This window comes from Gouania willdenowi, chromosome 18 (genome assembly GCF_900634775.1).
Source record: "Gouania willdenowi chromosome 18, fGouWil2.1, whole genome shotgun sequence".
Lineage (NCBI taxonomy): Eukaryota > Metazoa > Chordata > Actinopteri > Blenniiformes > Gobiesocidae > Gouania > Gouania willdenowi.
Window position 1 is genome coordinate 2074903 of NC_041061.1, and position 20910 is coordinate 2095812.

A 20910-nucleotide genomic window follows, 5' to 3' on the forward strand; every position below is an offset into this window, starting at 1 on the left:
AAAAAACACAAAATGATGTGCAAAGCATACATCACAAATTACAGGAAGAAATATCACAAAATTAAAACATACAATGTGACGAAGAAAAACACAGCCTTTATTCTCATATTTTCTGGTGATTCACTTGTCTTGGTTTTTTGTTTTACATATTTATTTTAAATTTAGTAATTATAATCATTATATATTTTTTCATCTATAGTTTTACTTATTTTGTTTTTATTATATTTTTTATTATCAGTTTTGATTTAGGTTTTATTCATTATAGCAGCGTGATGTAGTAAAGCATGAAGCCGTCAAATGAAACATTATAGTTAGAATAAGTCGCTAAAGCAGTGTTTTTCAACCTTGGGGCGCCTGAAATGTCTGCTTTAAAAAAACAAAAACTTAACTGATTAAAATTGTTTTTACATTGTTTAAATAATTTACTTTTTCAAATTAACCATTGTACACAATAAATATCAATTGTTTTCTATACTTAAACTTTCTCAAATATAAATCTAGTGCAATTAAAACAGTAGAAAAATGTCCTAGCGTCAAAAACTAAACCTGGGGGGGAAAAATTTGCAATATCAAAATGGGGTTCACGACCTGAAAAAGGTCTGGAACCTTCACATTAAAGGTTCCGTACAAATGAAGAAAATCATTAGAATCTGTACAGTATTTAGTTGATTTTTCTAATTTTTTACACATTGATGTGCAAACACGTTAATATGATTGTTTTGAACGTCAAAATTGGGAGGAAAATCTTTGTCTTAAAAAAAAAAAGTACAATTGATGTGAGAAAAAAACCAACCTAAAGTAACAGTTTTTTTGTTTTGACCCATATGGAAGCACGAGAATATTTGTGTCACTGTGTTTAACGTTTTGTGGGCGTGGCTATAGTGGCGCTCAGTGATCGCACGATGGCGTTGTTGCATTGCTTTTATTTCAGTTGTATGAACCCCTGCAAACACACACACACACACGTTACATCACAAATCGTTCAATGCAAGGCAACTCCGCATTCCTCAAACATCGTCCAACGTTGGAAAAGTTTGGGGTTCGAATCCAGTTACGGGCTAGAACCACAAACCTTTAGGAAAGCCCACCTCTTCACATGGTATACACACACTTTTTAAGAAGTCGGTTTGTTTTTCTGAAATGAGGCATGATGTGATAATGAACAAACACACACACCACAGATCTCGCTTTGCGGAAACGTTTCTGCACGTCGGCTACTTTTTCACATGTCGATCGTGAACATTTAAGGTCAAATACTTTGGTCTCATCTTTGTTAAATGTTCTGCTACTTTTTGTTGGGGCTCAATTAATAAATGATCGTTCGTATCACAATGATTTGTTTAACGCGATGACTCGTATCGCGATGAATTGTCGTATCACAGCTGCTCTTTGTATCGCGACGACTCATTGTATCGCAAGGCTCATTGAACGCGACGACTAGTTGTATCGCGACGACTCGTTAAACGTCACATAAAACGCCCAAAGATGACTCAAATGTATCCGCAACTTCTGCGATTCCCTTGACCAATGAAAGCGTCAAAATTCCACCTCGGCGTTTCACAGATCAACGAATAACCGGTGTTGATAAAGTCAGCTAACTTTTAATCCGCGGGACACCAGCAGTGCTAACAGTAGCTAACCAAAGGCCTGTCTCGGTTTGGTGCAAAGCAAAAATAAGAATTGACTCCAGGGTTGAAACACACAAAACACCTTTCTTTATTTTAATTGGGAACGTTCCTTCATGTCGCGTTTGTGTCACGGCTACTTTTTCACGTCGATCGATTTCTTCAAAACGATTGCTTGTGACTCCTCGTACCGTGACGACTTGTATCGTGATGACTCATATTGTGATGTCTCGTTAAACACTTGGACGTATCCGCAACTTCTGCCATCCTCGAGACCAATGAAAACATCCCATTTTTACCTCAACGTTTCACAGATCAATGAATAACTGACGACGTTGATGAAGTCCAGTCCGCTGACCTTTGACCCACGGGGGCCATGGCAACGCTAACGGTAGCTAAAGAAATAGGCTCATCTCGGTTTGGCGTGAAGCCAAAATAAGAATTAAGACTCTGGGGTTGAGAGAAGGCGGAAGGCTGAAGCGATTCTCAACTGGTGGGTCAGGACTTTAAAGTGGGTCGTGGACCTGTACTGGGTGGGTTGCGGACAGCTGGTGAAAAACAAATAAATACCTAATGTCTCTCATGTTGGACTTGTCTTTTATTTTTGAAAGAAACTTTTCTTTTGACAGGCGTGCTGTGAAATACATGTTGCAAAGGAAAATATAGAGATTTAAAAAAAAAAAAAGATTAAATTGTTTTCAACAGCTATTTCAAAAAAAAGGGTTAAATTCTTAAAGAAAAAAAAAAAAACTTACATTAGTTTAGAGCATCAATTTTGGCCCGCTCGAGAAAGTAAAAACCATAGAAAAAAAACATGAAACATTTTGTAAATGAACTAATCCTGCTGTAAATGTATATCTCAGCCCCTGCGAATAAAGACAACTCAAATAAAATCCACAATATTTGCTCTGTTTTCCACTTCTTATATCACATGGCAGCAGTCATTTTTAATCTCAAATTGTTGAAAGAACTCTTAATTTTTCCAAAATCTGGCAAATTTTTATCAAATAATTCCTTAAAATTTCCCCAAATTCAGGGAAATTTAAGTTAAGATCTTTCAGTGACTCACATACTTGATCATTTATTTATCATTTATACGTGGAAGTACAAACCAGAGCACATTAATGTTGAATTTTCTCTTTTTCCCTCCTAAAATCTGTGGCCCACTTAAGGTCAAACTGGTTTGTATTTGGCCCCTGAACTAAAATGAGTTTGACACCCCTGTGTTTATCTCTGATCTGCAAAAAATAAATAAATTTATTGATCTGAAAAATGATTATTTTCTCAGGAAAAAAAAGATGTAAAAGGTTAAAATTAAAGCTTGGAAGTTTGTTTCTCTCGTGTGTAATATTTCCAGTTCTTTTTTAAACCATATGTTAAGGTTTCTTTTTTTTCCAGTTAATTTACTTTGATCTCCTGACATTTTTTGTCAGGAGATTAAAGTCAATTTCCTGAAAAAAAAAGTTGTCTGAATAAAAGAAACCTTAACATATTATAATTCTCTCTCCACTCGTCTGTTAACACGCTGTTTATTGACATTATTGGTAAAGTTTCTTTGCATCGCAGGTTGAACTCTCCAAACTCTGAGTCAGCAGCTTCAGTCTAAAGGTCAAGGCCATGGAAAGGTCAAAGGTTCTTTAAAGTGTCCTCACACACACACACACACACAGATGGACCGACATGAGAACATAGTTAAAGATCTTTTATGATCGTCCACGCCTTCAGAACCAAACGGTTTCCTTGATTCTGTCTTGACGCTTCGTGTCTACTTTCATTGGATTGAGTTTCTTTTTCTTTAAATGTGCTACGTTTTCCTACTTCACAAGTAACAGACATGTACAGACGGACAGACAGACATCAACTGACGGGATATTTACAGTATGTACAGGAGGAGTTTCACTCCTTTGTTTAATAAACAAAGAGAGAATGTATGGAACCTACAGGGTAAGGGTATGTCTCTAAAGCTGAGATAACTTGTTACGAGAAGCTGAAGACGGTGTGTACACTGTGGGTCTGGACCAAAAAGTGAGATATTTTTTAGTGACTGGGAAAAAAAAGCTCCTGTGCTTTTATTTTGAAGGAGATTCAATTATGTAGGCAATAACTTTTTTCTTTTCTTTGTAGTTTTCTTCAGGGTTTCTCAGTGTTCAACGAGTACGAAATTACTTTTTTGTTTTATCGGTTTTGAGATTCTGGATTAAACTGTTTCAAAAAAGGAATTTTCTCAACAAAAAAAGCTACAAAAACATTTCCCGCGGCTTCTTTATGACAAACTCTTGATTATGACATGCGTCATATAGAGCTGACCCATATTTTCATGGAATTGTTCGTAGAAATGAAAGGATTATTCTCAGTTTTAGTCACTTGTTTGTTTTTAACGGAGACCAGCGGCTACAAAAGCTAAATCGCCGTAGCAGAATTTGTGGCTAACACTTAAACGTTGGCCACAGTCTGAATTGTTGTCTAAGAAAATATCAAATGTTTTCTTATTTTAGTGGCAATTGGCAGAAAACGACTCACAATGAATGAGCTCTGGGCTTTCGTTGACCTCTCCAAATAAACTTTTTTTTTTTTTAGCTCTAGAAACTCAGTTTAGCTGAAGCTCAACAGAATCCATCTTGAATCCAATTTAAATACAAAAAGATAAAACTGAAACTACGACACAGTCTGCTGCTGCCATAAGGACAGTTTGGGGACATTTGGAGAAGTTAATCCACAGCAAGAATGGACACAGTGAGCAGATATCTCCTGGTTGGGGGTTTAACAGTGAGTAGAAGAACGGAGGAACCGAACCGGCAAAAGGAGATCAGAGTGAAGGCAGAGAAAGAGAAGTGGAAGACATCCTGGTGATGAAGACTAAGAGCTGCTTTCATCCTGACAGAAGGTTTAAGGCTGTTCCAACTGTGCTGGGAGCTCCAAACTTGTCCAGTTTTCTGAGACACTTGTTGAGTTAGAACGAGTCCTTGAGGGCGTCTCCGGGTTGATATGGTTGCGGTGCTTTGGCGACGACTTCACTTAAAACCCAACAGTCACTGAATAACTGAGCTCGTCAGCAGCATCGAGAGTCTTCAGAGGAACAAACGGAACGATAGAAACCAGAAAACAAGGAGGACCCTGGTCCTGGACTTGATAAGTACTGCATTGGAAACCCCTTGGATAGTTTTCACAGACTTGTTTGTTTGGAGAATAGTTTCACTTGAAAGGAGGAACTTAGTTTTTGTTCTACTTTCAACAGAAGGTTTCTAGTTTTAGTGAATCTGCAGAGAACATGACGCTGGTTCTCCACTCGTGCTTTAGAGCCGATGCCACCTGAAGGACCAACGGTTCTTTATCAGAATGAGTTGCTACGAAACAAACAAAGTGGTTTTCTGGGTCTGAGATGGGAGAACGTTCTGGATTTTCTGCAGCAAAGAAGAAAAAAAAAAGTTCCTAGACCAGATTGTAGATGAACAAAACTGGACCAGTTCTGAGTCCAGAGGTGATGCTGGATCTGTTTTCAGACCAGAAAAACCAGTTCAGTGTCTTGATGGAAAGAAATCTGTTTGCTTTCTTCTCTACGACGAGAAACATCCAAACTTAGACTGGGAATGGAAATGTAGACCTGATATCAGACTGGTGTAAAACCAGTCCAAAGAAGCTGGGATTGTAGGTCTGAAAACTGCGTTTTAAACCAGAGGCGAGGGGACTTGTTTGGTCTCGAGGATGGGCGAGTCCGGCTCTGGGTCCAGGGTCTCTGCACTGGTTTGGTCCTCGGTGCTGCTCACAGTGGTGGATGCTCCAGGTGGTTCGTCCTGGACGGAGAGAAAACACTTTTTTTTTTTTTTTTTCACTTGTCTGCACATGCTGTCAAAGGTCAGCAGAAAGAGTGGGGGCCAGGGGGCCCAAACAAACACGTTTTAAATATCTGCACACGTGTGTAGTGTGTGTGTGCATGCATGTGTGCATGTGTGTTTCTCTTACCGTCACCCAGGGGTGCGACAGGACTTCCTCTGCAGTGAAACGCGCGTCTACGTTGACCTGTAGCATCTGGCTAATCAGCATCTGAGGGCGGAGTCACAACAGAAAGCTTCAGAAAACAGACTTTGGACTTGAGCATGGTAGGGGAGGGGGTCATATTTTGTGTATTTTTGTTGTTCTGTCTTTGCTGTTATTTTGTGTATTTTTGTTGTTTGTTTTTAATTAGTTTTTTTGTTTTCGTTTGGTGTCCTTTTGGAATCACTTTGTGCGTTTACTTTGGGTGGGGGGCCGCGTGTGGCCCCCGGACCACCTGTTACCTTTGCTGACAGGCTGACAGCGTCCCAGTCCGGAGACGGAAACTCCAGCTTTCCTCTGAGGATCTGATCAAACAATTCCTCCTGGACGTTATTCTCACTAAAGAAGAAGAAGAAGGATGTAACGCACACTCTGAGATAAACATGTGACTTTGTTCTATCTGCTTCTACCTTCTGAACGGAGGAAACCCACACAGGAGGATGTAGGCGATGACTCCGGCTGCCCAGATGTCCACTTTAAGACCGTAACTGCACAAATGCAGAAAACACACGAAGAAGAACCCAGAAAGGTAATGTTAGCACAACACACGATAAACACCTATTCACAAATAAGACACTAATCACAGCAACTTTCATGTTATCGTACGATACAAGTTCATCGGAAGTTGTTACTTCGCAAAAAGTTAATTACATTAACGTACCCTGTTAGCTCATTGGCTAACAGAGTATGGTAGTACAATCTTTCTCAGTCCCGCTACAAATCACAATCTTTGGATCGCAATATGTACATTTTTATCATTGTTTTTGTGAGGGCTTCTATTTATGGCCCGGGCATCAAGGTCCCTATTCTCATTTTCAGGCCCTTCCCATTGCTGCAATTTCATGAAATTTGGCTGGATGGTATAGTTTGGTTCAAAATATAACGTGTAGTTTTTTTGTATATGCGATTTCAGGACTTGTTAGTGCCACCTAGTAGGGATGTGACGATTAATCGTAAGGCAGTTAAAAATTGATTCATAGGTATCACGGTTCATATCGATACTCTGAAAATTGAATCGCAGTACTTTTTTTAAACAGCAGAGGGCGCTATATATTTATTCTTCTCCTGTCCAGAAGTGTAGGCGGCGGGCAGAATCTGCTACTACTTTCTTTCTGGCCACCTTCTACTCTTAAACATGTTCATAAATGATTCCTTACCCATTTAGCACCAAAAGAATATCTGTAAAAGTCATGTTTTTCTATTAGCTCTGTCTGCTAGCACATAGCATCTGTGCAATGACTTTTTTTTTTTTTTTAAAGTGCAATTGTCCAACAAAATAAATTTTCAGTTGCCCTTTTAAAAAGAAAAAGAACTATTATGCAGTTTTGCATTGTTTACTATAGAACCAGAATTTAAATTAATAGGCTTCTTCCTCATTTGTATTATTGCTTTATTTCATTCAAGATTTATTTTTAGTTAAATTGCATTGTTTTGAATAGTTTATCAAGGGATTCTTTTGACAATGAAAAATAAAAGGAAAATAGTACAGTATTTTCTATTTTTTTTTCCCTAAAAAAATAAAGATATTTTTCAGTCAATTGTCAACAGTCCCATTTTGTAAAATAAATCTGGAGAAAATCGTATCGTGAACACAGTATCGTGAATCGAATCATATCTGGAGTTGAGTGAATCATTACATCCCTACCAGCTTGAAGGCATTCAGTAGGTATATTCATTGGACCATGACTAGCAAAATTGTAATTTGGACCTATAACCTAAATTCAACAGGAAGTCTGAAAATTTGAATTTAGCAGGGCCAAATTTCACATTCAGAAGACTGACCTTGACCTCAAATATGACTTAGAGCAAAGGTCAAGGTGAATTTTGACCCCGACTGATTTTTTTACTGGTAGGTCGTACAGCTTTGGTTGTTTTAAATAAAATACTCCACTTGAGATGAGCTTTTCATAAATGTAAGCATCAAACTTATATATATTAAATATTTGTAGAGATATGGAAAATTTGGGTTTTTGACACTTGACGCGACCTTGACCTTGCCCTTGTGGCTCCAAAAAAGGTCGACTGCACATCCTTGACATTGCCCCTATGAGATGACGTGTGTCATTAGTGCTGCATTAATAGCCTAGGAGGAGTTCCATTCAGTTTACATTCAAATATCACGTTCCACGAGCTCTGACGTAAGGATCTGGCGGTGACGGCAACCATTCCTTCAACGGTTGCCGCGTTGCTATTACAAAGCTCAGACTGTGAGCACCCCCTGGTGGATGTAATGGTAACATCAATGCCAACATAAGGACTGTATGTTGAGGAATATTTACGTCCTTACCCGGTTTCTGCGATGATCTCTGGGGCGACATAGGTGGGCGTTCCACACACGGTGTACAGCGGTCCTTCCACCACCGTCGCTAACCCAAAGTCTCCCAGCTTCAGAGACTTGGTGCCGTCCGGATACTCGCACACCTGAGGAACCAAAAAACCTTCTCAGAATGCAAACGACACTTTCAAAACAAAAGCATGTACAGTTTTAAAAAAGGTTTTTTAATTTGGTAAAGCTGCGGTCGCACCAGGAGGTTTTCCGGTTTAATGTCGCGGTGCACAATGTTCATCCTGTGAAGGTACTTGATGGCTCCGGCTAGGTTGAACACCATCGCGCTAGCGTCACGCTCACTGTACTTCATCGAGGACGTGATGGCGTCGAACAGGTCGCCGCCCTGACGGAGGAAGACAGAACAGATACGTGAACGTACGTTAGTTTGTAAACATCCATTGTTCCGCTCTACGGATGCACCATTCAGAACCAAGCATTGGTAGACAAAGCCCCGCCCCTTTACCCTTTGACCTGGGCTAAGCTAACCTAAACAGGTGCCTTTGTAATGTCTAAAACAGTGGTTCTCAACCTTTTCGGACAGCAACCCCCAAAATAAAGGTTCCAGAGAGTGGGGACCCCCACTGTAGCTGAAGGTGGTTGAACATAGACATGAACATTGAACAACAGTCATGTGGAGACACGACCATCTATAAGGGGGAATAAAGGGGAGAGATTTTTGGGGTCCATCCATAAAGTCAGTAAAATGATGGTCTATTGTTCTATGAATACAGTATGTGATAACCACATTTATTTATTCATCTGAATAATATCCACTGTTATCTATGAACGTTTAATAATATTATTATAGTCATCTTAAAGATAGAAATACTTGTTTTAATCACAAATAAAAGGGTTCAAAGTGTCAATATTGGAACAATTAGTTTAAACTGGCAAATAATGGGCATGACAAATGGTGAATGTGGTTAAGTTTGCAAAAATAAGCATGAAATATGGTGAAAAGAGGCTGAAAGTGACATTGTGGGCAATATATCGATATTCAAGATATATCAAGTTTTCCATTTTGGTGATATTGAAAATGACAATATCGCCAATATCGATATACATATATTTTATAGCTTATTTTGGATCAAGATACTTGTTTTCGGAGTCACTACTTTCACTACTTCTCAGAACAGCAGGAAAAGCACAGTTGGATGGATTTCTAAACAAGCAGCACTACAGAACTCACTCACACATGCTGTCCTTTAGAGGAGAAAGAGCCAAAAGAGCAACATATTGTGCAACTATTTGTTAATAAATGTGCCTGTGTAGCATTTAGCATCAGCAAATTTAACCCTGAATTGTCTTTCTTTGAGTTAAAAAATATCAAGATTTATATTGTATATCGTCATTTTGAGAAAAAATATCAAGATATGACATTTGGTCCATATTGCCCAGCTCTATAGTGTGTCAACATATGTGACATTAGGTGGAAAAGTGTTAGAAAAGGGTTTATAAGTGCTGAAAATGTCTTGAACATGAAAAAATGTGAGGAAAAGTGGCATAAATGTGAGTAATATAGCAAAAATTCATTCAAAGGAGCAAAAATATGGTAAGTTTGGTGTTTTTGCAGAAAAAGGGGGAAAAAAAAAAATGGGTTCAAATTGTTTAATAAATATTCTGAGTTTCTTGAAGGCATCTGACAAGGTTGAGAACCCCTGGTGTAAAAAAGTAGCTCCTCCTCCAGATTAAAGTTTCAATACATCTATAACCACAGAGGAAGAATGGGGAACCTTGACGAGCTCCATGACGAGAAAAAGCTGACTCGGCGTTTCGTCCACTTCGATCAGCTGGATGATGCTGGGGTGACGGACCCTGCGGAGGACGGCCACCTCGTTCTCTATCAGGTGTTCCTGGAAAAAACAAACACTATCAGAAAGTGTCTCACGCTGACAAACGTTAAGTAGCGTTACCTTCCCACTGCAGCGCGCTTTGTCGATGACCTTCAGAGCGAACTCCTGCCCGCTCGACCTGGGCGTCCACACGAAGGTTAGAGTCAGTCAGACGTTTACATTTTTTTATTTTATTTTATTCATCTTTAATTGTTTCCTTTTTTCTCTCTATGTGTAGTTTTAAATGTTGCTTTATAAAGCGTTTGGATGATGATGATGATGATCATGATCCAAACCTCTCCACACACTCCTTCACCACGGCGAAGTTTCCGTCTCCGATCACTTTCCCCACTTTGTATTTGTCGTTGATGACGGAGGAAGAAACCGATCGGTTTCCGTTCACTGAGGAAAGAAGAAGAAAAAAATCACAGATCAATTAAATCCAACGTTTGACTCAAATCCACGTTTTACCTTCAGGAACGCCGTCATCGTCCGGCTGCTCCGCGTCTCCATTTACGTCCGTGGACGACGACCGACGAGGAGAAATCTGTGTTTGGTTCAAAAGCACAAGATTCACGTAAATTATATCAACAAAATTATGTTTGATTTCAAAATATTAAAATTAAAAATTAGCATTTTATTGGTTGCACAATTTAAAAACAAATTTAAATTGCATTTTATTATGAAAATACTTGATTTATAAATATTAATTAAATATAGTTTGAAACTGAAATTAATATCCACAAATTTAATTTGTCTCATTAAAAAAATGTTTTGTTTATTTTTATGTAATTCTGTGTATTTGTCAAGTGTAATCCTCTCTATTTAAAAATGTTGTGTTTTTTAAGTGTTTTGTGTTAATAATGTTGTGTTTATATGTTGACATTTAAGTCTTTTTCTATATTATTCTCTCAATTTGTGTTTGTTTTGTTGTTGTTTTGTGCATTTTTTGTCTAGTGTAATTTAATGTAATTTTATAATTTTTTAATATATTTTCTGTTATTTTTCTTACTTTTGTATGTTGTTGGAGTCATTTAGTGGATTTTTGTTGTAATTTTGTTATCAATCATTTTGTGTATATTTGTAGTTTTTTTTTTGTATCTTTTGTAAATTTCTGTTTTGTATATTTTTGTTGTTTTTGTCTAGTGTATTTTTAATATTATTGTCTCAATTTGTTTGATTTGTTGTCGTTTTGTTTTTTTTTTTGCCTACTGTATTTTTCTGTAACTTCCTTTAAAGTCTTTTTATATTTTTTTGCTGTCATTTTGTTTGTTTTGTGTGTTTTTGTTGTATTTTTTGTTGTATTTTTTGTGTATTTTTTGTGTATTTTTGTCATCATTTGTCTTTTGTTTGGTTACTTTGGTTTTGTGTGCTGTTGGAGTCACTTTGTGCGTTCACTTTGGGGGGGCCGAACAAAAATATAGTAAAAAAAAAAAAAAGTCAAAATAATTTCAGATTTCCACATTTTGATTGATCAGTAAAAGAAAAAAAAGTTTAAATCTAATTTTAAAAATCCAAAGGGGGCGCTAGTTATGGTCCGTTATGTTTTTCCTGTAGTTTGTCGCTCTGACCTTCAGGTGGCGCTGTGTCTTTGGGCTGGTTGGAGACACGCTGGACCTGGACGTCCTCCCAGTGGATCCTGAAGCCTCATTGGCTGCTTGTGAAGAGAAAAGAACAATCTGATTGGTTGATTGTGATGATGGACGGATTTTAAAACTGGGATTAAAACATAGGTTTGACCATTAAAAACATTTATTACCTACAGTATATGCTTGTTATGTACACGTGTGTAACACGTTATAACAATGTACTATGGCAAAAAAAAAAATTACCAAATACCAAAAATAACTTAACCATGACAACCGACCTCAGAGCTTAATTTGTGCCAGATCGGCACCTCCCAGATTTTGACCGGCACTTATTTGATTGATGCAGCACCTCGTTTTTTTCTTCTTTCTTCCCCATAATATCATTTACTTTTAGGTGATTTGATTACATTTTGAAGTATTATATTTGGAAAGCTGTGTCTTTTATTGAGTTGAAATCACTGGAAATGTCATTGTACAAACAAAACTGAATGTAAAAACTGAGAACGAGTGAGAGAAGAAAGTCAGGCCACGCCCCCACGCTACGTCTAAAGTGTGATTTTTGCGCAAAAATAGTTTCTCTGTCAGCTTGGAAGACGATAGAAAATGGGAAAAACAAGTTTGGATGAACTACGGCCAGGCCCGTGGAACATCTCCGCGCCGAATAGCATGTACCACTTTCCCGAGAATTCAGTCAAATGATTCGGTTCCACCGAGTAAAAAGAGACTAGCATTGGACGTGCAACATCAATGTTGGATTTTGGTATTGGTGTCGCAGCAATACAGAGCCAACACCAGACCTTGTTCCCAGCACCGATACCATACAGATCAAACCTAGTACCCAGTAGCTATACCGTGATCAAATCCCGTATCCAGTACAGTAAGGATCAGTAAAAGAAGGGGGGTGGTCCCCCGGGCCCCTAATCAAATTGTGCGAGGCATAATCGTGATCTACGTTGAATTACCTTTGAAACGATATATCACACAACTATGTTCCCATAAATTTAGAAATTACCGGAAATGGGGGGTATACCAAAATGCATTTCGATCTAATGAAAACTAAGGAAGGAGTAGTCCTTATAGATTACAGATTAAGCTCTGACCGACCTGGACCAGGAGACTTGGTCCTGGTGGTTCCTTTGGGTGGAGTCTTGGAGGTCAAGGCGGAGCCACTCGGAGTCTTTGTGGTTCTCTGAGGGACGGACGAGCGAGGAGTCTTTGTCTGACACTCTGATGGGACAGAGAGGATTTGATGCTCCATGTTAGGTGTGTGTGTGCGTGTGCGCGCGTGCATGCGTGTTACCATTCACAAAAGCCGGTGATTTGCCGCCATGTGTGAGCACAAAGTCGTCCTGTGCGTAGCGAAACTTCTCTAGACCACAGGCCATGAAGACGTCGTCGTCACCAAAGAAGTCCTGCAGACAGGTCAGCTACACACACACACAGATACGAGACGTGAAGATGGAGGTTGTTCTTTCTCTTGCCAACTTTAAGAGGTTCGTTTCGTTGTTAGTTTGTTGGTTGTAATAGTTTTTATAATATCATTTATTTTATGCCACTTGCAGCAGATTAATAAAAAAATGGTTCACTTTGGTATAAAAGCATTACATTAGGCACAGATACTCTCTAATGCCCTATTTTGGAAAAAGGTGTTGGCCACTCAAAAATTCAATATGGCAGCCATTTTTCAAGATGGCTGCCATTGCTATTCAATGGTTATTATATAACCAAAAAATGCTCAGATCTGGTCAAACGAGGTGTCAGCAAAGGTTTGGTCATCTTGAAAAAATGGCCGCCATATTGAATTTTTGAGTAACGAACGCCTTTTTCCAAAATAGTGGCTCTTAGAGAGTATCTGTGCTTTATACCAAAGTGAACGATTCTCCTGAAATATGCAATTAATCTGCTGCACTATAACACAAGGGCATGGAAAACGTGTGTGTGTGTGTGTGTGTGTGTGTGTGTGTGTGTGTGTGTGTGTGTGTGTGTGTGTGTGTGTGTGTGTGTGTGTGTGTGTGTGTGTGTGTGTGTGTGTGTGTGTGTGTGTGTGTGTGTGTGTGTGTGTGTGTGTGTGTGTGTGTGTGTGTGTGTGTGTGTGTGTGTGTGTGTGTGTGTGTGTGTGTGTGTGTGTGTGTGTGTGTGTGTCGAGTAACCGGTTGCCACGGTAACCACCCCACAGCTGCCCTGGCTTCACACACACAATTCCTCCTTGTTTCATTGAGCCCTACAAGGATTCTAAAGACTTCCAGAGTAAAAGCTTCACAAAGCAAGGCAGAATCTTCAAAGTAAAAGTAGGTATGACGAAATTTCTAATAAAGGGTTAAAACGTAGGCTTCAAAGAATTTTTAGTTTTTCAAATCATTCAAATCTTTTTATTGATTTTAATCACCAATCAATGTTTTAAGTAAGTCTACCTGATTTTGATTGGATTAAGTATTGAATATAGTTTATTTAATTGGTTTTTGACCATTATTTTGAAAGACAGAAAGTATGTATGACACTTTCAAACCACCGTCTCAAAACAATTAAAACTAAATTTAGCTATGCTAATTAAATAAACTCTTTGTAATTAAATACTGCTAAATGTTGTGCTTTGATGAGGTCATTGACCTCATTTCTGCTTCCAATATTTACAAATGTGAAAAGATGGCACTCGCCTTCGAAATAATAATAATACAATGTCTTGATCCGGAAAATGCTCGGAAGCTTTTGGAAACGGGTCCTGAACCATACGTTGAGAACCTTTGGGATACAAAAACCATGAAATTATGAATTTTTTATAGTTTATCTTTTTTAAATATCACACATTTCGTTTTTGAGTTTGGAATCAGTCAGCCTAGTGTTGGGTGTAGACCAGGGGTTCTCAACCATGGGGTCAGGACTCGCCAGATATTTTCAGAAAAATATGAATATTTTTGACAATTTGAGCCAATTGTTGCCTATTTTTACACTTTTTCTACAACTACACCAAACTTGCCATATTTTAACATATTTTCATCACCTTTTCTTGCCATATTTTTGCTCCTTTTAATGCATTTCTGCTTCATTACTCTAACTTGCAATTTTTAACCAATTCCTGTGGTTTTTAAAATCTCATTTCACCACCTTTTTAACCCATTTTTTTCTGAACAACTAAATTGTCAGTCAATAAAAAAACTTGGCCTTAAACAATGAACCAACCCTTGATGACCGTGGTTGGTTTAGCGCTCACCTGTTTCCCGTCCAGCGTGTAAAGCCTCTTCACGGCTCCAGAGTCCAGTTTGATGGCCTCGGTGATGTCGGCCAACACTTGGTCGAAGGAGTGCGCCGTCTTCTTGTTCAGCAGGATCCTCACCGCCTTGCGGGGCTTCACGCCGCTGCGGATCACCGTCACCAGTTTGGGTTTGATGAACTCTTTGCTCTCCCGACCCTCGGCTCGGTCCCTGAAGGAGGACGTTGCGCCGGATGGACCGGAGCTCGTCGACACTCCGGTGGACACGGTGGAGACTCGTGTGGAGCCGGACGAGCCCAGGCCGCTGGTTGCGCCAGGTTTCCAACTCGGGATGGAGATTTTGGTGTAGTCGACTTTACGGAAAGGCTCGTTGGACGCGCAGACGTAGCACTCGCCTAAGAAACAAGGTCACAGAAATTCAAACTCATTTCAAAAACTACTTTCTGATTCTTTCTTTTAGCAATTTTCTCTGCTGTTTCTGTCATTTTTAATACAGCCACTAGAGGGCACCTGTCAACAGTCATACAAACATTCAACCTTGAACCAAAAAACCCTAAATTTTAATATTTGGGACCTACGATGTCAAATAATTCACCGTAATTAATTTTTGGCTCATCGGCCTCCGTCAAAGTCTCATTAATTAATTAATAGTAAAAGTTACGTTTTCTTTAATGACTTATTACGACTATAATTATTATTATTATTATTATTATTATTATTATTATTATTATTATCATCATTAATATTATCATTATTACAACCATTACTATTTATTACTTACTACAACTTTAGGATGGTTTTTACGGTTTTTCCACAAGTTTTTTTCAAAATCTCCTTGGTTTCCAGCTATATCATTTTGGAAAACCTTTAAAATAATTAAACAGTTGCCAACTGTTTGTAACTGGTTTTTGGTTTACTTTAGTAATATTTTATACTGGTTTTCAGTATAGAATTATTTTTATAATGGTTTTTGAACAAATTTTCATCCCTGGGTTTTGGACTGGTTTATAGCTGGTTTTCAGATGGTTTATATGGTTTTCAGATGGTTTATATGGTTTTCAGACTACTTGGTTTCAGGGGAGGTGATATTACTCTAGATTGGCAGTAGTTTTTAACTGGTTTCCAAATATTTTTTGTTTCATTTATGATTGTAGTTTTTGACACATTTAGTGGTATTTTAAACTGGTCGTTTTTGGGAGATAAATTAACCTTCTTCCTTTACCAGATCCCGCTTTAGTTTGAATGCTGTAATAAATTAGTTCAGGATTTCCACACAGACGGAGAAACACAGACGGGGACGGGACTTGGATAAGCAAATGCTTCTCTCGTCTCCTTTTTCGGCTTGTACGAAAAAAAAAAGAAAAACAAAAACAAAACTTCTGTGAATACAACCATGTCGAAAATAAACTAAATAAATAAATAAATAAATAAAATAAAAAACAATTGAAAATATTTTCTAGATCTGGACGAGTTTATTATTATTGTTATTATTATTGTTCACTACAGAACACTGTGTGTCTTTTGAAATGGACGTTGACTTGTGATGTTTCCTGTGTGGACGGTATTAGATCTCTGTTGGTGTCCCTGTATTGATTATCTACTCACTTTCCTGCTGTGTATGTAAACTGTGGGAATCCCAGTGTGGTTACATAACATAGTCTGTGATGGTCTGGAAAACAAACAAGCGGTTGGACTGAGCACCACTTTACTCTGAAGGGAAAGTAGAGCCATTAACTTGTCAGTCGTTGGGTCTGAGTCACACTTGTTAAGACTGGAATCAACAGTTTCAGAACCGCAATAATAAAGCAAAAAGTGTTTGTCAAGAGAAAACTCTAAATCTTACCTTCAACCAGTTCGTCCATGCTGGTGATCTTCTTACTTCCGTCGATGGTGTAGATGGTTCGCACTCCTTGTGGCAAGTGCAGATTATCAGACAGAGACTTGGTCAGCTCCATCAGCAGCGCGTCGTATGAACGGAACCGATCACTGGAGACGGCGTACACCAGGCCCTTGAAGTACCGGTCCCCGTTGCGGTAGAAGCGCACCTTCTTGGCTCGTTTTTCAGAGGTGAGCGCCTGCAGGGTCCGGGTCCGGTAGTAGCTGCAGTTAGCGCTGTGCGCCGGACTCGGGACCAGACTGCTACCCCGGGAACTTGGCCCGGAACCCCCGCCGCCCCCTGTGGAGTCATCGCGCCTAGCTCGGCTGGAGCGGCCTCGGCGAATCTTGTTGCGTTCGTCAAAGTGCTCCAACTCAAGGGTCTTACTCAGAGACATGATGACGGTACACTTCAAGTTAAAGTCCGCGGAAAACAGAAACCATCGTCCAATGAATCAAGAGGTTTGGTACAACCTAGACTAGAAGATTTCCAGTGTTGGTCAATAATCCCAGGGAACATTTACTGATCTAGTGATGATTCCAGTGTCAATATTTATTGACTTTGAGGAACCAAAGATCTCAGAGAAAAAAATCTGAACCCTTTAAAATCCATTTAGTCCATCAAAGAAAAAACAAAACCATCTTCCAACGAATCAAGAGGTTTGGTACGACCTAGACTAGAAGATTTCCAGTTTTGGTCGTTACTCCCATGGGACATTTACTGGCACAGCGATGATTTTACTGTCAGTATTTGTTGACTTCAAGGAACCAAAGATCTCAGAGAAGCGAATCTGAACCCATTAAAGTCCATTTAGTCCATCATAGGTCAACGTGTTAGAGGCACAATCTTAATCCAGCAGCGTCTTGATACTGAATCCCTAGCGACTTCTGGACAATGTTGGACATTAGGTCAATTAGATTGAAGCTCTGATCTAGAGTTTATCTGATTAGGATTGTAGAAGGAACAAGTTCTTAAAGGACAAATTCAGGTTAGGAGTTCAACCAAAACGTCTCCATGGGGGGGTTCTGTTTTCATCTGCTTCGTCTTCAACGTCCGTCCATCACTGGAAAGACACAAAGTCAGATTATTGGTTATTGGACGGACTGGTCCGCCTGGAATCAGACACATTAAACCCAACGGAACAGTCTTTGGCTTAGTGACAAAGAGCCTTGCACACGAAAGGCAATTATGGCACAATTTCAGGAAGTTTAATATTGTGATGACATCTGATAATGGAACGATGAAAAAATGGAAATGAATGAACTCTCAAGGAAAGACTTTTCCCGCCGTAGAGAGCAACAAGTATGACCACGACTTTTCTGGTTTTTACCATTTTAAAGTCTGTCACTGTTGAGGATCACTGTCGCCACTCAGTGTTCATTTATTTCTACAGAAAACTCGTTGTTTCCTTTGAGCTCTAGAGTCTTATAACGATCAACTGGACCTTGAACGACACCAGATACTTTCTCACATCTCTGGTGTCGATATGATCTTGTCACAATAGTAAGAAAAACTTAGATTTTATAAAGGTTATATCTGGTTTTCTGTTTTTAAATAGTACTTTTCCTGACATTTGTTAGTTATAAAATCAGAAAACGTACTGTTGACTGTTATAATAGTGTGAATACCCCTTATTTCCTATCTCTGTTGTGATATTCTGTATGCTCTCGTCTTTAAACATCTCCATATTTTAATTTATTGGCTCTTAAGTTGAAGTTTTTTCTCCGCTTGACTTGCAAAGTAAAGCCCTTTCAAAATAAAAGCACCATAGTTGGTATTTTTCTGGCTAGAAGTGGGCCTGTGAGGGTTTGTGGGTTACATTTAGGGCCTTGACCCACACGTTCAGAGCCTTTACTTTAGAATGGAGGTTCTCTGCTGGTCTGGATTCAGAACCAAACTGTTTTTCAATAAAATGAGAAATAAAGTTTCAACTCTAGTTTGTTTAAACTGTACGGCCACATTTAGAAAACTAGTTTATGCATGTAAACTAAAAGAGAGCAACATGCGGCTCGGGGGCCATGTGCAGTTCACGATCTAATTTTGGGCGGCCCCTAAAGTGAACTCATTGAATAACAGAAAATACCCTGTATGACTGAAACTACAAAAATATGTACAATTACTACAAAAACAGACAAGACGACAACAAGGATACACACAAAAAGACAACATAAGAGGAAAATTAACAAAATGGCTCCAAAAACACACACAAGACAGAAATACACGCAAAGCCTCTTATGAAAATAAAATTAGTTAAAAGTTGCAAATTAGAGTGGCCGAAAACAGACAGAAAAAGAGGTAAAAGGGTTCAAAGTGTCAATAATGGAACAATTAGTTTAAACTGGCAAATAATGGGCATGACAAAATGTGAATGTGGTTCAATTGGCAAAAATAAAATAATCATGAAATATGGTGAAAAGAGGTTAAAAGTGACAATAATGGGTCAACATGTGTGTGACATGTGGTGGAAATGGTTCATGTGCTGAAAATGTCTTGAAAGTGGGAAAAATGTGATTTAATGTAGCAGAAAAGCATTAAAAGGAGCAAAAATATGGCAAGAAAAAGTGATGAAAATAGATTAAATTATGGCAAGTTCAGTATAGTTTCAGATTGTAAAAAAAAATAAAAATAAATATTCTTATAGTTTTTTTGAAGGCATCTGGGGACCCCCTCCCAGTTTCCGGTGACCCCAAATGGGTCCTTGCCCAAAGGTTGAGAACTGCTGCTTTAATGAATCACATTTTAAAAAAGAGAAAAGTGTACGTGAGGGGCCCCCGTTAGAGCCCCGACCCACATGTTGTGAACCCCTAAACCACTACAGTGTCTCAGGCTCTGAGCGCGTGTCTGCGTGCACCGACAGACGATCACATGTCAGTCACAGCCGGTTTGTCTCTCACGTGACGGACGTTCACTGACCTGCAGGAGGAGGAGGAGGAGGTCCTCCACCAGAACCACGGACCGGGTTCGCGAGAGGGAGCCGGGCCGGGCCGGGATGGTTGGATGCTGCACCGGGATGGTTGGATGTTGGATGCGGAGAGGGATGCGGCATCAGCATCAGCATCAGCAGCGTGAGCAGAGCAGGCCGCTGCAGAGACACCGGCACATCCGCCCCAGTCCCTCCCACTCAGGGTTGCCAAGTACTCACAACACAATCCCGTAAAATGACCGACGCACAAACGGATGGAGACACATTCCGACCATTATAAAATCTACGTCCCCGCTTCATTAAATAAATGGTATTGTTTCTGTACATTTATTCCTGGTGAATAATTATCTTATTTATTCAAAAAATGTCCAGTTCATATGAATCTATCAATGGATTACAAAATTACTTCTCTTTAATACGGAAGCGTATTGTATTCACTTGGGAAAACAATGAATACCTTGTTTTTTTTGGGCAATTTTTTCTGTTTTTCAGTAAAAACATTTTATTCTGTATTTCTGACCAAAATAAATTCCCCCGTTTTTCGGAGTAGTTTTAATTCAGTTTTTTGGTCAAATTTTTTTTTTTCTGTTTTTCAGAGTAGTTTTTCAGTCTTTTTTAAAAAATTATTTATTTATTTTTTTTTACTGTTTTTCATGTCATTTTTTCCTGTTTTTCAAGTAATATTTTCTGATTTTCGTGCAATTTTTTTCCTGAATTATCAAGATACTTGGAAATCCCACAAGAACATCCATCCTATGGCGACTCGTTGCTGCGCTCTATCCATTCTGGCTCTATTATTACAGTATATTCACCAGTCTCCTGGTCGTATCTAATCATAACTCATTGTAATTTAAATATAATCAATATGGCTTAAAGATAGAACTATATCCTAGTGTCTTAAACCAAAACCAGAAAAAGAATTAGTCGAAAAAACAGAAAAACAAATGTCCAAAAAACATTTCAAAAAATAACCTGAAAAAAAATAAATTATATATATATATATATATATATATGAAATGCAATAAGCTTCCGTACTTTAACACTAAATTAGCCTAAAAATCGTCCAAATCTACCCAAAAGGCTGAAAAACGCCCAATCTGGCAACGCATGTCCTTTCCACTCCCTTCTCTTTCTCTCTCTATTTCTCTGGCCTTTTGTCTGCAAACCTGTCACAGATTATCTATTTATATGCCACAATCCCACTGAGAGCAAAGCAGATAATCTGCATAAACAACGGGTGTTAAACATGCGGTACGTGGCCCCAAACATGTTACGCTAATGGTCTGTTAACGTTTGTGATTTAATGTTCTCTCCTATTGTCAATGACAAAAAAAAGATCTTATTCTATTTAAAACTGACCTCAACATTAGAAAAAAATGAAATGTCACTGTACAAAATATAAAATAAAACATTTACTACAGATTTTTACTCTTTTAATTACATAATTAATATTATATAAGTAAACATTTCCTACCATTTATATTGAAACATAATGG

The 20910-nt window shown here is 38.6% G+C and overlaps 1 protein-coding gene across 2 annotated transcripts; it reads right to left on the reverse strand.

Moving 5' to 3' along the window:
- Nucleotides 1-2819: 2819 nt before the first annotated feature.
- Nucleotides 2820-19596, reverse strand: LOC114480623 (serine/threonine-protein kinase DCLK2-like). Of its 2 annotated transcripts, XM_028474926.1 has the most exons (16): nt 19405-19596; nt 16459-17554; nt 14616-15010; nt 12708-12834; nt 12512-12634; nt 11390-11475; nt 10290-10365; nt 10115-10220; nt 9900-9957; nt 9720-9839; nt 8183-8329; nt 7945-8078; nt 6068-6145; nt 5900-5996; nt 5586-5666; nt 2820-5416 (listed from the first exon to the last, which is right to left on the reverse strand). In XM_028474926.1, the coding sequence occupies exons 2-16, from the start codon at nt 16886-16888 to the stop codon at nt 5291-5293; spliced, it is 2184 nt and encodes a 727-aa protein (XP_028330727.1). In that variant the 5' UTR covers nt 16889-17554; nt 19405-19596; the 3' UTR covers nt 2820-5290. The 2 variants fall into 2 exon arrangements, with proteins under 2 accessions (XP_028330727.1, XP_028330728.1); XM_028474927.1 differs by lacking the exon at nt 19405-19596 and having other exon boundaries at nt 11390-11472; nt 16459-16888.
- Between the last annotated feature and the right edge of the window lie 1314 nt (nt 19597-20910).